Source organism: Lachnellula hyalina, assembly GCF_007821495.1.
Source record: "Lachnellula hyalina strain CBS 185.66 chromosome Unknown contig00059, whole genome shotgun sequence".
Lineage (NCBI taxonomy): Eukaryota > Fungi > Ascomycota > Leotiomycetes > Helotiales > Lachnaceae > Lachnellula > Lachnellula hyalina.
This window is the reverse complement of record NW_022157173.1, coordinates 120,386-136,044: the sequence shown is the minus strand read 5'-3', so window position 1 is coordinate 136,044 and position 15,659 is coordinate 120,386. Positions and strand designations below refer to the sequence as shown.

General features: G+C 46.4%; 3 protein-coding genes across 3 annotated transcripts; 2 read left to right on the top strand and 1 right to left on the bottom strand.

Annotated features, from left to right (window-relative positions):
* Positions 1-517: 517 nt before the first annotated feature.
* LHYA1_G004860 (Queuine tRNA-ribosyltransferase accessory subunit) lies at positions 518-2,003 on the bottom strand (the record flags this gene model as incomplete). The annotated part of the gene is made up of 2 exons (XM_031149814.1): positions 518-1,683; positions 1,748-2,003. 2 exons carry the CDS (start codon positions 2,001-2,003, stop codon positions 518-520), a joined length of 1,422 nt encoding a protein of 473 aa, XP_031005676.1.
* Positions 2,004-2,522: 519 nt separating this feature from the next.
* Positions 2,523-4,487, top strand: YIL067C_0 (Uncharacterized protein; the record flags this gene model as incomplete). Its single annotated transcript, XM_031149813.1, has 1 exon — positions 2,523-4,487. One exon carries the CDS (start codon positions 2,523-2,525, stop codon positions 4,485-4,487), a length of 1,965 nt encoding a protein of 654 aa, XP_031005704.1.
* Positions 4,488-13,305: 8,818 nt separating this feature from the next.
* mns1B_1 (putative mannosyl-oligosaccharide alpha-1,2-mannosidase) lies at positions 13,306-15,349 on the top strand (the record flags this gene model as incomplete). The annotated part of the gene is made up of 5 exons (XM_031149812.1): positions 13,306-13,368; positions 13,432-14,105; positions 14,154-14,463; positions 14,511-15,001; positions 15,055-15,349. The coding sequence occupies 5 exons, from the start codon at positions 13,306-13,308 to the stop codon at positions 15,347-15,349; spliced, it is 1,833 nt and encodes a 610-aa protein (XP_031005705.1).
* Between the last annotated feature and the right edge of the window lie 310 nt (positions 15,350-15,659).

Below are 15,659 nucleotides of genomic sequence, written 5' to 3'. Positions count from 1 at the left end.
TATTGCCGTCGGCAATTTTTACCTCTTCCGTAAGGATGACTTAGCGAAATCCAAATTATTGCAATAACAATTCGATGTCCAATAAATAATACATTTCCCTCGAAATAGACAGCTTGATCTCGACTGCAGGAGAAAATAGGCGTGGAAATAGGTCAGCCCAAAAACCCGAGCTTCTGAAATATTGAAGTACTGTCACATGACTTCGTGGTTTAGTTACCACCTTGGTGCCCCGCAGCGGACAAGGGGGTCCAGTTCATGGATGAAAAGCATACAAGCTAAGGATAGAATTTCGAAACCTGAAGCCTGTTGCAAAATCGGAGAGAATAGTAGGCCGATCATCGACTTCCAATATCTCCTGAGCATTGACAGTCTAGCTAAGCGTGCAACCAGACGATAAACCCCAAAGCTGAACCAACTGGGCCGCTAGGAGTTTAGTACCCCTCGAAAGACGAGTGAGAGTTGTATAATTTTATGGATGAAAAGATCTATTAAGGTTCAAGATCTCGACTTCGAGCGTTTATGTATCTGCCTTCTCATCAAAGCCCTTATCCTCCAGAGTCCCAGCTGGCTCAGTTGGTATCAAGCCATTGATACCGTGTTCAAAGTTTCCCAGGTTTCCCCAAGCTGCTTTATTTCTCTTCAATTCTCCCGGTCCCTCACTCTTGGAGTGATAACCTCTGACCCTGGGGCCCTGTCCACTCTTTTCAGGTAAATCGCTCTCGTATGCTCTGGCAAACTCGTCGCAGTGGACTACGAAATTCCCACTTCTGATACTCTCTCTAATTGAGGTGAAGAACTCGGAAACAACATGGCTATTGTGTATCTGAAGAAGTGTCCATGACAGCATCTCATCGGCAGAGAGAAGGTGCTGTACAAAACCACGATGATGGTTCGCGCACGTATAGCATGTACAGGCAGTAGAGAGCGGCTTGAGTGAAGCAGCATGAGCATTGGAAGACATAGTAATTCCTAGCGGTAGAACACTGCCTGCAACGCCGTCTGAGACTAAGGGTTCGTCAAGCACAGGGCGAGGAAAGCGGAAAGTCAATGCAATGCCAGCCTCCGTGGCGAAACCAATGAATGGGATCGTAAAGATGTCCATTCCTAATGAGACTTGCCTGAGAATCTGGCATGGGGATGATGGCTCATCGAGTGATAGTCTCGGCAGGCGGGAAAAGGATGTAGTGGCTGGCATATCGGGAAGAAGATTCGAGTCGTAGAACGCAAGACCAGAAATTTCGTCAGTCAGTTCATCTACTAGCTGATTTAGATACTCATATTGACTAAGAGAGTCTATGGGCAGTATTGGTGCAAACACTGCTTGCTCGTCATTTTTAGAGTCGAGGAGTTCTGTGACCCATTCTTGTGTCCTATCACCCATCTTGGCGACTCTTTTAGAACCAGGAATTGAGCCATGTGGGACATCGGCAAGCGAAATAGCGATATCCGGATGCAGTTTTGCAATGTACGAGATGTAGCTTTTATTTGAGAGAACCTGAAATCCAGTTGAAGGGAAAATAGAAATAGCTGTGGCGCTGTTGCCTTTGGGAGCTGAAACTGCAGGAGTTCGTCGAGGAGCGAGGAGTGTGATGAGAGGCCGAGGAAGGGCAGTAAAAGTATGAATAGGCGATGATCCTGGACAATTCATTATCGGCGGTGTGCCTATTGTTGCCCTTTCTATAACTGTGCTTGATTAGTCCAAGCACCGAAAGAAGCACGGCACGTGACCATATAATATGAAACGTACAGTCTTCTAAGGCCATATGAACTCCTCCAATCGTTGTGCTTGCTGAGATCACATCTGGTGTGAGGTGAGGAACCACCCCTCTAGAACTAATGGCAAAGAAATTTGGTGTCTCGAGCTCTTGACGACCTTTTACCCGGAGTCTGCCCAGTCGGGGTGTCACAGCACTGGCATCGAACGACCCAAATATGTCGAAGAAAAGCCCCTTGTGCTCTTCTAAACTCTCAACCGCAGTAGCCATGCCAGAAGATTCGGCCATAATTCACAAAGCGATGAGAATTCGCTGAATTATCTGCAGGTCAACGACCCTCAGCGAAAATCGTGAGTACCAGGTATTGATAGACCAATAGACGAAGTTTCAATGGACATTTCTTGGGTGGCTTTGGGGTGTACACGTTGATCTTTCCTTTACAAGTACTTTTGTTTTGGTGTTGAAAAATATGAAACTGGAATAGCGCTGATAGTAATTCTCAGCGCTAACCTATTCCTAGACTAGTGTAGGTACAGTTGCGAAGCAACACCCAGCCCCAGCCTCGGCTTATCGTGATCTCTTCTATACTTCGACAATATCAACAACACCACCACTTCAACGTGCTCTGCCCTTCTTCTTGGAACATATTTTGCGTTTTTGTATCATACTTGTAATGGTACAACCTTGAAACTGGCAGGTTTGCAGGCAAATCTACTCTGGCAGTCCACTAGTTGCGCAGTTGTCGAGGCAAGACCTGCCTTCGGCTTCGTCGGGTTTTAGATACTGACTCAAAAAAGAGTCTAAGCAATGGTTATCAATGGCAACAATGATGAAGAAATGGGGAGGTATCGGTCGCTTGTGATTGAGCATCCGGATGATCCAATAGACGATTCAACACAGACGACTCTACTTCCGATGGACGAGTTCTCTGACGACAGCTCCCCTCCAACCCCGCGTTTCATGCAAGACCAAGGCTCGTACAAACACATAAAATGGGTGCCTGTGCGGATACGAAGGGTCAGTAGGGCAGCAGCAATATGGGCGAAAGGACCAGATCCTCCACATATACATACTATTACCCCAATATTTCAATCTATACAAGAATATCCAATTCAACTTCTGGATCGGTTCCTGCCAAAGAGGAAGCATAGGATATCTGCTTTGGTTGCTCTATATTCTGCATGGATCTTGACCTTTGCCTTGGTCATGCGAGGAAGTACTTTTGCAACAGAGATTGAAGGATGGGGAGCCCCGTCAAATATTGGATGTGGCAATACATACTGGGTACCAGGGAATAGATGCGGTTTGAATGGGAACGATTGTCGACCGTTCAACGGTAGCGGGTTCGCCTTCAGATGCCCCGCGGATTGTGCTAGCACCTGGATCCTCAATCCCCGGGCGGTTGGAGCAACTCAGGTCAACTATCGGCCTTTGGTCATAGGCGGTCCTTCGGATGACGACCAAACACCTATTTATCGAAGCGACTCCTTCATCTGCGCCTCAGCTATTCATGCTGGAGTCATCAGTAATAGTGAAGGCGGCTGTGGTGTGGTGTCTCTGGTTGGCGGGCACAGCAATTATCCCGCGTCGGAGCGACATGGCATAAAAAGCATCGGGTTTGATTCGAACTTTCCCTCCTCATTCACATTTCATTCTGGGACGACTTGCAAGGCTAAAGATGCGCGCTGGCAGCTGCTCATTGTCTCGTTAGCTTTCTCTATAACAATATCTTTATTCACGACATCACCTGGTGTGTTCTACTTCAGTATATTTACTGGGCTTTTTTGGCACGTTGGGATGGCGTCAGATCCTCCATGGCACGCCAGCAAAGCGGACCTGTTTTCGAATATTTTGGGGAAATTTCTTCCTGGGGCATTTTGTGCTGTAATTATCTATCGATACATGGGTGTGCGACGTACACTTACTGGGCTCACTGCTCAGGTTGAAAAGACTATCCTGTGGCTCGGAGGATGCTGGTTCGGGGCCCTTTCCAATCATACTCTTGATTGGATACCTATTCAACGACTCAATGCTCCTGACCTCAAACAACAACCTGGAGCTATCTTGGCACTTTGTATCATCGTTGGCCTCATATTTCTTATAGTCGTGTCACAGATTTTCTACTTCCGTCGTGAAGGACGTCTTATTCGGTACCTAGGTGTCTACGGGATGTTTATCGGGGCAATTATCATATCCCTTGCGCTACCTGGCCTGAGTCTCCGTATTCACCACTACATTCTTGCCTTACTTTTTCTTCCAGGAACGAGTATGCAAACGCGGCCGGCACTTCTGTACCAAGGCATTCTCATGGGCCTCTTCATCAACGGCATTGCACGCTGGGGATTCGACCCCGTCCTCCAAACGCCAGACGCGCTCCAAGGCGATGCTCAGCATCATTCCAAACTTCCTATCATATCATCGCCTTCCATTACCCTCGCAGAAAACTTCTCAACCATAGCCTTCTCCTGGCTTGCTCCGCCGGACCCCTTCGATGGGATATCCGTCTTGGTGAACGATGTAGAGCGTTTCAGAGGATACACCGACGAAGGACTTGATAGTGACAAACAGTTTACTTGGAATAAAGACCCTAAAGCGGAAGAACCGGAATATTTCCGCTTTGCTTATATGGAGGGAAGCTCGACCTGGGATTATACAAAGGCCGGGACTTGGGGTCCTGATGGCGGCTGGATAGAGATGGCACCGGGGCCGAGTAAGGTAAAGAGTCGGCGAACAGCTGAAGAGGGTGTTGTTTTAATGCACGCAGATATGTAGATATGTTGAAGGAAGACTTGGATATATTGAATATCTCTTACATAGAATGAATATAAGACTTTATGACCAAGTTGATAATTGTATATAATCTTTGGTGGATTACAACTTCACCAGCGTTTGTCTCGTTCGCGTCTTTTTTTCTACCTTATACACTCATGTAGCAAACAATCACTTATCGGACAAGTTTTCTAGGTTGATTTCACTCATTTAATCTTTTCATGAGTGCAAAAGCTTAGTAACTGGTGGTTTGTAAATCTTGCTGGTACCACAGAACTTGCATCAAGCAGTTGCATGAGTTTATTTCAGAAGTACTCATGCAAGCAAGCACTAGTCAATGTTTCCATACGGACTCATACCTAATTTACGTGAAGTCGACCAAAAGTAATGTGAATTGTCTTTGGTATCAAGACAATACAAGAAAGCTTCATATCAAAAAGCACTTCCAGTTGATACCAAGTGGTAGGTGGGATATTGGTATAATTTGGAATTTAGGTAGACCCACCAATGGTCCCTAAGTTCGCCCAGCAGATAATATATCCTCAGCCGTGTTCTACGTGGAGTATGACTGCAGACTATAGTGCAATACGTTCCTAGCCACGCACTTTTAGTGTTACCGCAAGACATATTGTATGATAAATGAATGCTGAAACCAACACAATTGAGCCGCATTCGCTGATAGTGAGTATAAAGTTCAAAAGTCGGTGTGGCAAAATTCGTATGCCACTTGTCATAACAGTGGCGGGAGAACTTAAGCGCCCGAAAGGCTTGCTTAAAGACGAGGCTTCACCGGTGCTGACTTTGGTACATACTGCGGCTTATGGAAAGTGAGGCTGTCCTCCAATTGACATTGCTGGAGATTTCGCTAGGCTATATTGGGCGCCAGTAAGGTGTGTCAACATCGGGCATCGTTGCATAAGTAAGAATGACCTTTGCGAAACTCATTTAAAACCCAGTCCTATTGAGCCTCACTGTTTTGATAGGGTAAAGAAGATCGTATCCCACTTTTTTCATGCTCAGGTATCAGGATAATAAACACTCGTGGGGCCGAAAAGAAATTCTCTGCGAAGACTCGGGGTTAATAATGGCTTAGAGATCTCAAACCTATAAGCTTCTCGGCTGAGAATCGCAATGTGGCCCCTTAATTACTCCTCGAAGCGCGCATTTGAATGCGAAGTGCCGTTAAATCCTAAATTCGGTCAAGGCATATCGCAGCCTTGTAACGTCAGCCCTCACCCTCACCCGAATCAAAATAACGCCAAACGACAGAAACCTTCCCAAACGCAGGTTTCGCGCCATCTCAATCTGTGTAAGGGGTCATTTAACGCTTCAGGTGTACATAATCAACCTCAGCAGGCTTCTTTGAGCGTTAATGCGGATCCTTGCCTAACATATTCTGGGGGAGTACGTCCATGTGGAATGAATGCTCCTCTTCCAATCACGGACAATTGGCCAGATAGCTTAAGGCTTCAAAGATCTGTCAAATCCTTTGCTTCCAACGGTAGTCATATAAGCAGTGATCCTTTTTGGAAGGAGGCAACGCCAACTTCAGAGTCATACACTCTTGCATCTAGTTCATCGACAGGAGAAGGAGCAGAATGGGACTTCGATCCTGGGCCTCCACTTGATGCTTATTTGCAACCACAAATTTCCGTAAAATGTACCGAAGAAGACATATCATACGCTACGGGTAATTCTGGCCATGGGGGCAACTTTGGCTTTGAGAATAGGTTGTATGAAGGTCCAGATATTCCCTCCAGTAGTCCGATGTCAACGAAGGATTACAGCAATGCAGGACCAATCCCCACACACAACCTGGACAGCTATGTAGAGTCACAAAATATGAACTGTGAGTGCATGAGACATTCCATCGTTGCTGAAGATTCTGACAAGTGCAGGGACCCCAGAGATTACTATCACAAACCCCCTCGGTTACGACGCGTCATATTACGAGCATAATATTTGTAAGGAACAACAAAGTACATATGCATTGCCAGTTGTACCTCAAATTTTCCCTTGGCAGTCAGATTTTGAATTTCGTGAAGAGAGAATACACACGCCAATAAATTGCGAAGAGGTTACTTCCACTCCTGAAGCGTCGCCAATGACACTTTGGCAACCAGTGTTTAGGAAAAGAACAGTAAATTTTGACATTGGAGACCTCACAAGACGTGACTTCCCAAACTCCCTCCATGAATATGTGCCAATATCTGCTTCGAAGACCAGCGATGAACTTTCAAGTCTCAGCCATTTTAGCAACTCTGCGACTCAAGGATCGGTGTCCCGAGGACAAAGCCGCGGACGGCCAGAACCAGTAATTCAGGATGCTATACTTTTTCCCGAATTCGAAGGACAACCACCAACATTGCCGATTCGGGCTGTAGCCTCAAATGAAATACCGGGTCAAAACATGACGACGTTTCGCGGGTACGGCAATCCTTCAGTGCCCGGATCCCTCGTCGCAGTAACACCAACAACAAAACGAAGGCCTGGAGGAAGAAGAGGACCTCTGAAACCAGGCAATGCCAAAAAGGCTAAAGAGACGCGCAAAAAAGGAGCATGTTCCCAATGCCGGGCCCACAAGGTTACTGTAAGTCGAGTTACACTTTAAGAGTTATATCACTAACAAGCAACGTACAGTGCTCTGGAAAGGATGAGATGTGTGACAGATGTGAGAATACGAGGTGGTCGTTGACCCCTAGCCTTTGTACAAGAGCTCACCTAAGCGACTACTGCAAAATGTTCTTCCCCGGTGAGTGTAGGTTTCCCAAAGAAAGGTTGTACTGACGCTTCTAGAGACTTTCTAGTTTGTCACTTCCAGAAAACGGCCGTCAATGAACTACTGGAGAAGACTATTATTAGTCCCAGCACAGCTAACTTTGACATAACTATCAGTTGTGGCCAGCGTTTCATTTCCATGCGACTGAAAGTCGCAGAATTTACACCAGCTAAAGACAAACTCACAAAAGTTCCCCTCATCATTTCTCGTGATGGCAAACATGTATTTGAAGATCAATTCCCCGCACCTGTTGCATTACAAGATATTGATTTGGACTATCTTATGAGGAATTGTAAAACGCACGCGAGAAATATGGCAAGGACAATGTACGGGTCTTGTATTGTTGCCACGGAAGGAATCGGAAGCATTACTAGTAGGTTACTACAGGCTATTGATCGGTATCACACGACAGCCTCGGAGGATAGGGTAAGCGCTAAATTGCCCAACTTCTGTGCAGTTTGCTAAGCCTGTCTCTAGAAAAAACTTCTCGAAAAAGCCATGATGCTGCATTCGATGCATTACTTCATGGGGAGAACGATAACATACTCAGATGACTCCAGCGCAACTATAACCCAGAAACTGAAAAGACCTTCCCTATGTCTATGGAATTCGAACGTGGTCTCGAATCTCCTCAACCGACAAGTGAAATTTGCAATGCATAGTCTCCGCGTTGAAACAACAAATGAAATCTTGAAAGATCTCCAAACAAAACTCAGAACAAGAGACAAGGGCTTTTGGGCAACAGCCTTCAGCATTATCATTATACTTTGTATGTGCATGGAAGAGGCACAAATGGCAATGAATGGAATTGTCATGCACAAAAGGACTCATCAGAATGAAGCTCTTTCGCCAGAAATAATGGTAGAAAAATGTCGCAAGCTGGATGAATATCCATTCAGGCACGTTACAGAACTTTTCCACGCGACCTTCAAGACGCGTAAGTACAACCCTATCCGGGATGGTTTTCAGGCGGGCGAGGATAGAACCCCGAGTCACGACTTGGAGACATTCGTTAATGCGATGCGTAGCATCATGCATCACTACGGTACGTGTCGATCAAAAGAAAATTGACTCGGTCTAACATTTGGCAGGAGACGTGCTAGAAGAAAGAGCCAAGGCGCCTTCATTCAGTGGTGGTCACGAAAGTCTGAACCAGCATATGATGTTTAGAGAAACAAATTCCGCGAGACTTGTTTCAAAGTTTCTCATATCGTTCGAAGCCTATGAAACTTGAAGACCATAAATAACCTTGCTGGTACTGTGCCAGGGAGAATTGGGATAAATATACGGACAGGGATGAGGCGGGCACTGGATACAGTAGAAAGCACGCCGAAGTGCTGGAGACCCTCATAAACCAGAAAAACGCAATTGAGAGAGCAGAGCAGTGATTCCATCTGGAGGCATGGGCGAGAGTTGAACGGAGCCATGAGAGGCAAGGACAGCGGCGGCTTGACTGGAGACGAAAGACGAATGAGTTAGAAATAACCGGAGACTGGGAATTGGCCACAAAATCAGCCCGGCAGGGATGCCGGGTCCGCCGTTGACTTATCGCCTTCGGTTGTGTTGTGTGACGGATGGCACTGCCGCATTCCTAGCTCCGGCAGATTGTCAGGCACCTCGCCGCAGCCTTGCTTATGATTCACGGAAGGAAGAACAAGCTTAACTTCAGTAAGAGGGAAGGAGGAAGGAGTTCTATGGTTTTGCCCTCAAATGTGTGAAACGGGAGTGCGGTAGGGGGGGTGTGGGGAAGGAGGCCACTGATGACTTAGATGTATGTGTTACTCAACTCGTTATGTCGTTAAGAAACTAGGTTGGGCTCCCGTAATGTTTAACTACCTAGAAAGGTGCCCTACAAGCCCTAGGTATAATGGAGATATAGAGATATACTGGTACTCCGTACTCACAAACCGGGAGGCACAGCTGTGATCAAAATGCAAGCTTCGGCCCAATGAACTTGGTAGTCAACCTTGGGTAACAACGAGGTTGAATGCTGCACGGATATACGCACCTGTAGCTCCCAAGGCAACTCTCCAAGGCTTAGAAATGGGATGAAATCCGCTCAGGCCTCCCCTCCAGTCCGTACTATCGATTCCACAAGAAAGGAGACGTGATAGTTGATTTCACGGGGAGGCTATAGAATTCGTGACTTGTCCGAAGAGACTTTGTCAGTAGTAGAGAGACCAAGAGAACAGTGTCATGGAAATCTCAAGGGCTGTATAGATATTCAAGGCAATGGACTGTGCAATTTTTAGCCTCCGAGTAGTGTAAACCACGTGATGCCATCGCTGGCTCCAGCCTCCAATGAATCATCTCAATCGAGACCTGCAATGGTGGTAGCAAATGACCGTCAGCTTGGATTAAGAAGTGCACTTATACGAGCGGTTGGCAAGATGGCCATTTGTGAATTCGACAGCTTAGCCAATCATCAACATAATGTCCCTGCCAACACTAAATTATACAGGGGTGACGGACTATTAACACTTGAAGTTATCCACAACCCGCCTGCCTTAGACTGCGCCATGGCGATTAGGGCAGACTATATTCGTCAAGAGCCTTGATATCCTTCTCTTATCACTTTCATGTTTTGTGTGTGTAACACATTATCAAGCTAATTTCGAGCACTTGTTTGAGACATGCCACCCCCGACTTCCAATAAACGCAATGAAAGTCAAAGTAAAGAGTCGCGAGCTAATTGAAAAACAGTACGCAGTGTGGCAAAGCAAACACATGCTTTAGACTGTTTTATTTGCCGCGTGCTGTTAGGAAAGGGCGTTGGTTCTTCGTTTTGCAGACTGCCCTCTAACAATACCACCTCTCGTCTAACGTTCCCTGCAAAGGCAAAACTTGCCGGTACCATCCTGGTGGATCTCTTAGATGTACTGCATAGCCCTCGGAGATTTTTCGTGGCCTTTATTTGAGAGGGCAAAAAGCGTTTGCGTGTAGTGAATGTGTGAATTGTTTCTCAACGCCGCTCGAGGACTACTCGACTTGCAGTTACTCAGCTTGGTTCTAGTACTTGGAGATGAAGCATTCGAATCCACCCTATTCACCTGAATTTTCCCCGTTCCTCTAGCTAAAGAATTATATGCATTCGCCGGTCTTCAGTAATTTGAAAAGCTTAGGTCCATTCAAAAATCTACTCGTGGTCGATGGCCGCTTTGACCAACATCACGCGTGCCCTTTCAAAGCAAGCACTTGCTCATGAATCCCCCGATACATTAACGAAGGCAGAAACTTTGCTCAGCCATACGATCAAGGTCATCGATACGGGTTTCTTCCCCCTTCTGGATCACAGTACCAATACTAGCTTTTCGGCAGGTAGTTGGGGCAGAGACGTCTTGAAAATTAGCGACAGCGGCCTACTCACTTGACAAGGCCGCCCTGAACGTTGAGCCCTTTTCTGTATGACGTATAGGGGGCCGCTGGGGGGAGCTAAATCTCTCAACTATAAGTAAGTCTTTTGAGCGCGCTTTGCATTCTCCTTTTATCTTCAACAGATACTGTCTGATAGGAAGAAATCGTCATCACAGAACTAGAGCCAGCTCACCTGATAGCCCTTTCTCGTTTCTTTTATAACCCACCATCTCTTCTCAAGACCAAGATCGACTCTTCTTTACAAACACGCCCCTTGTCAGCAGTTCAATGTACAATCCAACCATGTCTTGGAAACAGAACGATATCGACCTTGCAGGAGCCACCCCGCAAGACCATCGTCTTGATCTAATCTCCCCAATGTTTCAAGGCATTAGGCAAGCTTCGGTACGTAAACCACCATAGTCCTGGCCAGCTTTACCCAAACATCCAGTACGACGAGAAATATACTGACTGGCGTACTGATAGGGGTTCATCATGGTATCTTCGACCAAGACTGGCATGCACAGCATCGTCGAAGGTGCTCCGGCGAATTACGAGGTGATTTGGTACCCAACCACGACAATGCCAGCCAACCTTCTGGCGTATATGCATACGAATCGAGGCGATATCTATATGGCCAATGGCGTTATCGTGGGTGCTCATATCAGCATCCACTATGAGGGACAAGATACCTTTGGCTATTCCACCGTCATGCCAGTAAGTTGCGAGTCCTCATTCTCTGGTCGATCATGGCCTCCCGGTTGCGGTCGCTGGTCTTCAGGTCTGATCCGTCAATGATGCCCTGTTTTTGCTCGCAGCCTCAGTAAGGTTGAGCCCGCAACGACTCAGAAGCTGACAGCAATTGTAGATGCCAATGTACGAGCCTCCAGTCGATGGTAATGAGGACAACCCTCCCGACACGGTAAGTTTTCCTATAACCTTGTTAGCCTATGAGACACGTGACCTTGATCACCATACTCACATATCACTTGTCTGTTTTTCGAAGATTGATACTGAGTATTTCACATAGAGCAATGGGTCTTCTTCTTAGACTATATACCCTCTCGGTCAAGGGAGGTGTGGATGGAGGTCCCGTTCGCCCAGCTCTGCATCATGCGACTAGGCCATGCCATACTAGCCATATCCGTTACCGAATATCTTGAGGCTCCTGCCACTTGTCACCGGCCACCACTTGATCTGAACTTTCTTTCATGCAACTGCCGCTGACATTAGACCGGAGAGGCTGGGCGGCGATAAGAATTTGGATGATCGATTGAGGCTTGCTGAGTACCTGATTCTGCCTTTCAGCAGGCTATACGTTTTTCATTAAATCTGGGCGCAACAATCCTTAGAACTTACACCAATTTCCTTGCAACAAGTCGATTAGATTAGATTTCCATGCCTTATTCGATTTATCAGTAAAGACTTGAAACAATTTACATACCCTCAATCTAGAAACACGTGACTAAAATCAAAGTAAAAGAGGTGCAAAATAACTTTCTGTCTTGTGGATCCAGTCCTCCTCCGCTAATCAACCCTCATCACCAACGTACTGTTGGCTACATTGACCTTCCACCTTTTCTTCGCAGCCTCAAAGATATCCGCCGCAGTCATCACACCACCTCCTCTCCGCAGGCTTATACCCTTCTAGTCTCCTTTTTCTCACTCGATACCCAAGTTCCCAACTGTAAGCTCACTCCAATTGTTTCCAACTCTACAATCATTATGGTTATTCCCGCGGCAAAAGCACATCACCACGCAAAGTCCTACGAGAACCGCACTAGACGTGAAATCAGGTCTCGAGAAAGAACGGCAGAGCCAGGACGAATTTGACTTCATCTTCCTCTTTAGATAAGTCCAGATGCAATACAATATAAGACGATAGGGAACGGAATGGATTGGACTTGGTTTAGGGAAGATGAGGTAAGATGGAACATGATGTCCTTAGCTTTAGAGCTGGGTGTTAACCCCTCCTGCATTGCTACTGATAGTATTCTGCCAGGTGAGGTTTTCGATACTCTAGAACCTCTCACGCTCGCTGCCGTACTGTATCTTCACGAAATCAGGATGTATGGAGTACGAAGTACGCAGTATAGAGAAAGCGTGGTGGGGCAGATAGGGGTAGCGCTAGAGGGGCTTCAAAGCTTAGACATAATCCGTAGCTACTTCCTAAAATAGATTTTGGCTTGATGTTCACATTCGGTGTGACAGATAGGGAATACATAATCTAAATATAATCATATAACTGCAAGTTCAAGTCATAGCTAGGTAAATGAAGTTTTTAAACGTTTCCTGATATAATTATAAAACCCATCTAAGCCATAACACGGTTTACCTACTCGTAATATGCTCGAGTAAAAGTGATGTAATATATATAGGTTTCCAGGGATTCTGATAGAATGTAAGCTACAAGGTAGTGCTTACAATCTGAGAGTTACTCGTCCTTTAATTGTATGACCATCCCTCGATCTATTAAAAGTACTAGGATTTACTATGGAGATTTATACCGTTCTCCGTATATCAATGGTTGGTGGGTTCCCGAGGCAGGCGCAGGGCACGCTCCCGTGCGGCGTTGGAGAATGTGTAACTCGCGACTCCTTAGATAAGTATGTAACATGGCATTCTTGGCGGCGTCTCTTCTTCTCTCTTTCACTGAACATGTCATGATAATATTCAACAATCGATAATATGGGGTATAAGGACAAGGACGATCTTCGCTGGAATGCGCGTAGCCGTGATAAGTCGTTTGTGGTAAGTCGAATTCAATATCTCTCACGCGCCCTCTCTTTAACTCTCTCTAACTCTCTTCACCAGTCCTCGCTGCGACGTCAGGCCTCGAATCAGAAAATCGTCCGCGGTGTAGGCCTGACGTTTTTCGTACTCGCGTTATTCTATTTCTTCCGTTCCAGCGTATTCGAATCATCGCAGACCAAGTTTAATTACGTGCCCATCCCAATCCGACCAGAACGATACCCCGTCGCATCCTATCTCCAACTCCCCAAAGGCGCAAAGAAGCTCCCCAAGATCCAACATGTGCCTGTTCCTGAGACTGCAGAAGCAAAGGCAGTGCGATTGCAGAGGTTGAAGGAGATTCGCGACGCGTTCTTGCACTCGTGGAGAGGGTACAAGAAGGAGGCATGGGCGCAAGACGAATTGCGGCCCATTGCTGGCGGGTACAAATCTCCGTTTTGCGGATGGGCAGCTACAATGGTGGATGCGTTGGATACGCTGTGGATTATGGAGCTGTATGAAGAGTTCGATATTGCGCTGAAGGAATTGGAGAACATAGATTTTACACATACGGAGGGTTGCCAGATTAATCTCTTTGAGACTACGATTCGGCATCTGGGAGGTCTGATTGCTACGTGGGATCTCACAGGGGGAAAGTATCCTATTTTGATGACAAAGGCCTTGGAGCTTGCAGAGATATTATATACTGCGTTTGATACTCCGAACAGGATGCCTTCTCCGCATTATCATTGGTCCTCGTAAGTTACTTCCTAATTTCTGCCAAGTTCTATCTGATCATGTTCCAGAACGAAGGATAATGCACACGATCATATGCCAAGTCGTTCAGTCGTCGTAGCTGTGCTTGGTTCTCTGTCCCTGGAATTCACCCGCCTTGCTCAAATCACTGGGAACACCAAATACTACGATGGTATTCAGCGAGTCACGGATGAATTGGAGAAGTGGCAAAGCGAAACTAATCTGCCTGGGATGTGGCCATCCGTTGTAGACGCCACACATGTCAATGAAAGCATCGCACTTGCGTCGCCATATGCGGGGACAGCGGAGCTATTCACACTGGGAGCTCTCGCCGACTCGACTTATGAGTACCTGCCAAAGGTAAATTCCCTCTTAAATGTTCAAATTACAGGTACTGATTGTGGTAGCAATTCATGATGCTCGGAGGACAATCCAAGCAAACCCGGACTATGTACGAAAACTTCATCGAAGTAGCCCAAGAGCATCTCTTCTTCCGTCCCATGACAGTCAAAGAAGAAGACATCTTAATATCAGGAACCGTCAACGCCTTCAAAGGCGGAGAACCACTCCTCAAGGCTGAACAACAGCATCTAACTTGCTTTGCTGGCGGCATGCTTGCCATTGCCGGCAAGCTCTTTAACCGACCTGAAGACTTGGCAGATGGGGCTAGACTTACAGATGGCTGTGTCTGGGCGTACAGGAATACAATTTCGGGGATTATGCCGGAGACTTTCACAGCTGTCCCGTGTGAGGATAGGAAGCATTGTCCATGGAGTAGCAAGAAGTGGTTTGAGGCTATTGATCCTGATGCTGATGACGCAACTATAAGGGCTAGGATTAAGGAGAAGAAGCTTTCGCCTGGATTTGTGCATATTACGGATGGGAGATATCTGTTGAGGTATGTTTTCCTGGTGCTACGAGGTCCTCGTAACCCTACTTACATGTGTCTAGACCAGAAGCCATTGAATCCGTCTTTATCATGTATCGTATAACCGGCAATTCCTACTGGACCGATGCCGGCTGGGACATGTTCCGCGCCATCATCGCGCACTGCACCACCGACATCGCCGCGTGTGCCATAGATAACGTGCTTGATGCTGCTCCCGTGCAAGTTGACGAGATGGAGAGTTTCTGGCTTGCTGAAACGTTAAAATATTTTTACTTATTGTATAGTGATGTCGGGGTCATTAGTTTGGATGAGTATGTGCTGAATACAGAAGCGCATCCTTTAAGGAGACCAGTGTAAAAGAAGAGGAGGGTATATCATTAGATTAGGTGTATTGCATTGCATTGATTAGGCGCGGGGTCGGCATTTGGGTCGAGGATATCTGTATTCTTCACTGGCTTCAAAAAACATAGAAATCAAGGCTTTCTGGCCTGTTGTAAACTCTGTCGCATTGGCAAATCCATTTGACGTGAGCCTAGCAGTTTATTGTAACACTGTACATGTAAATGCATCTCTAACAATGATCAAATCACCCGTAGACCTCGATGCGAAGTAGAACTTTTGATCTCGCCCTCGCCTTCGCCCTCGCCCTATCTTCTCTGCCCTAAAA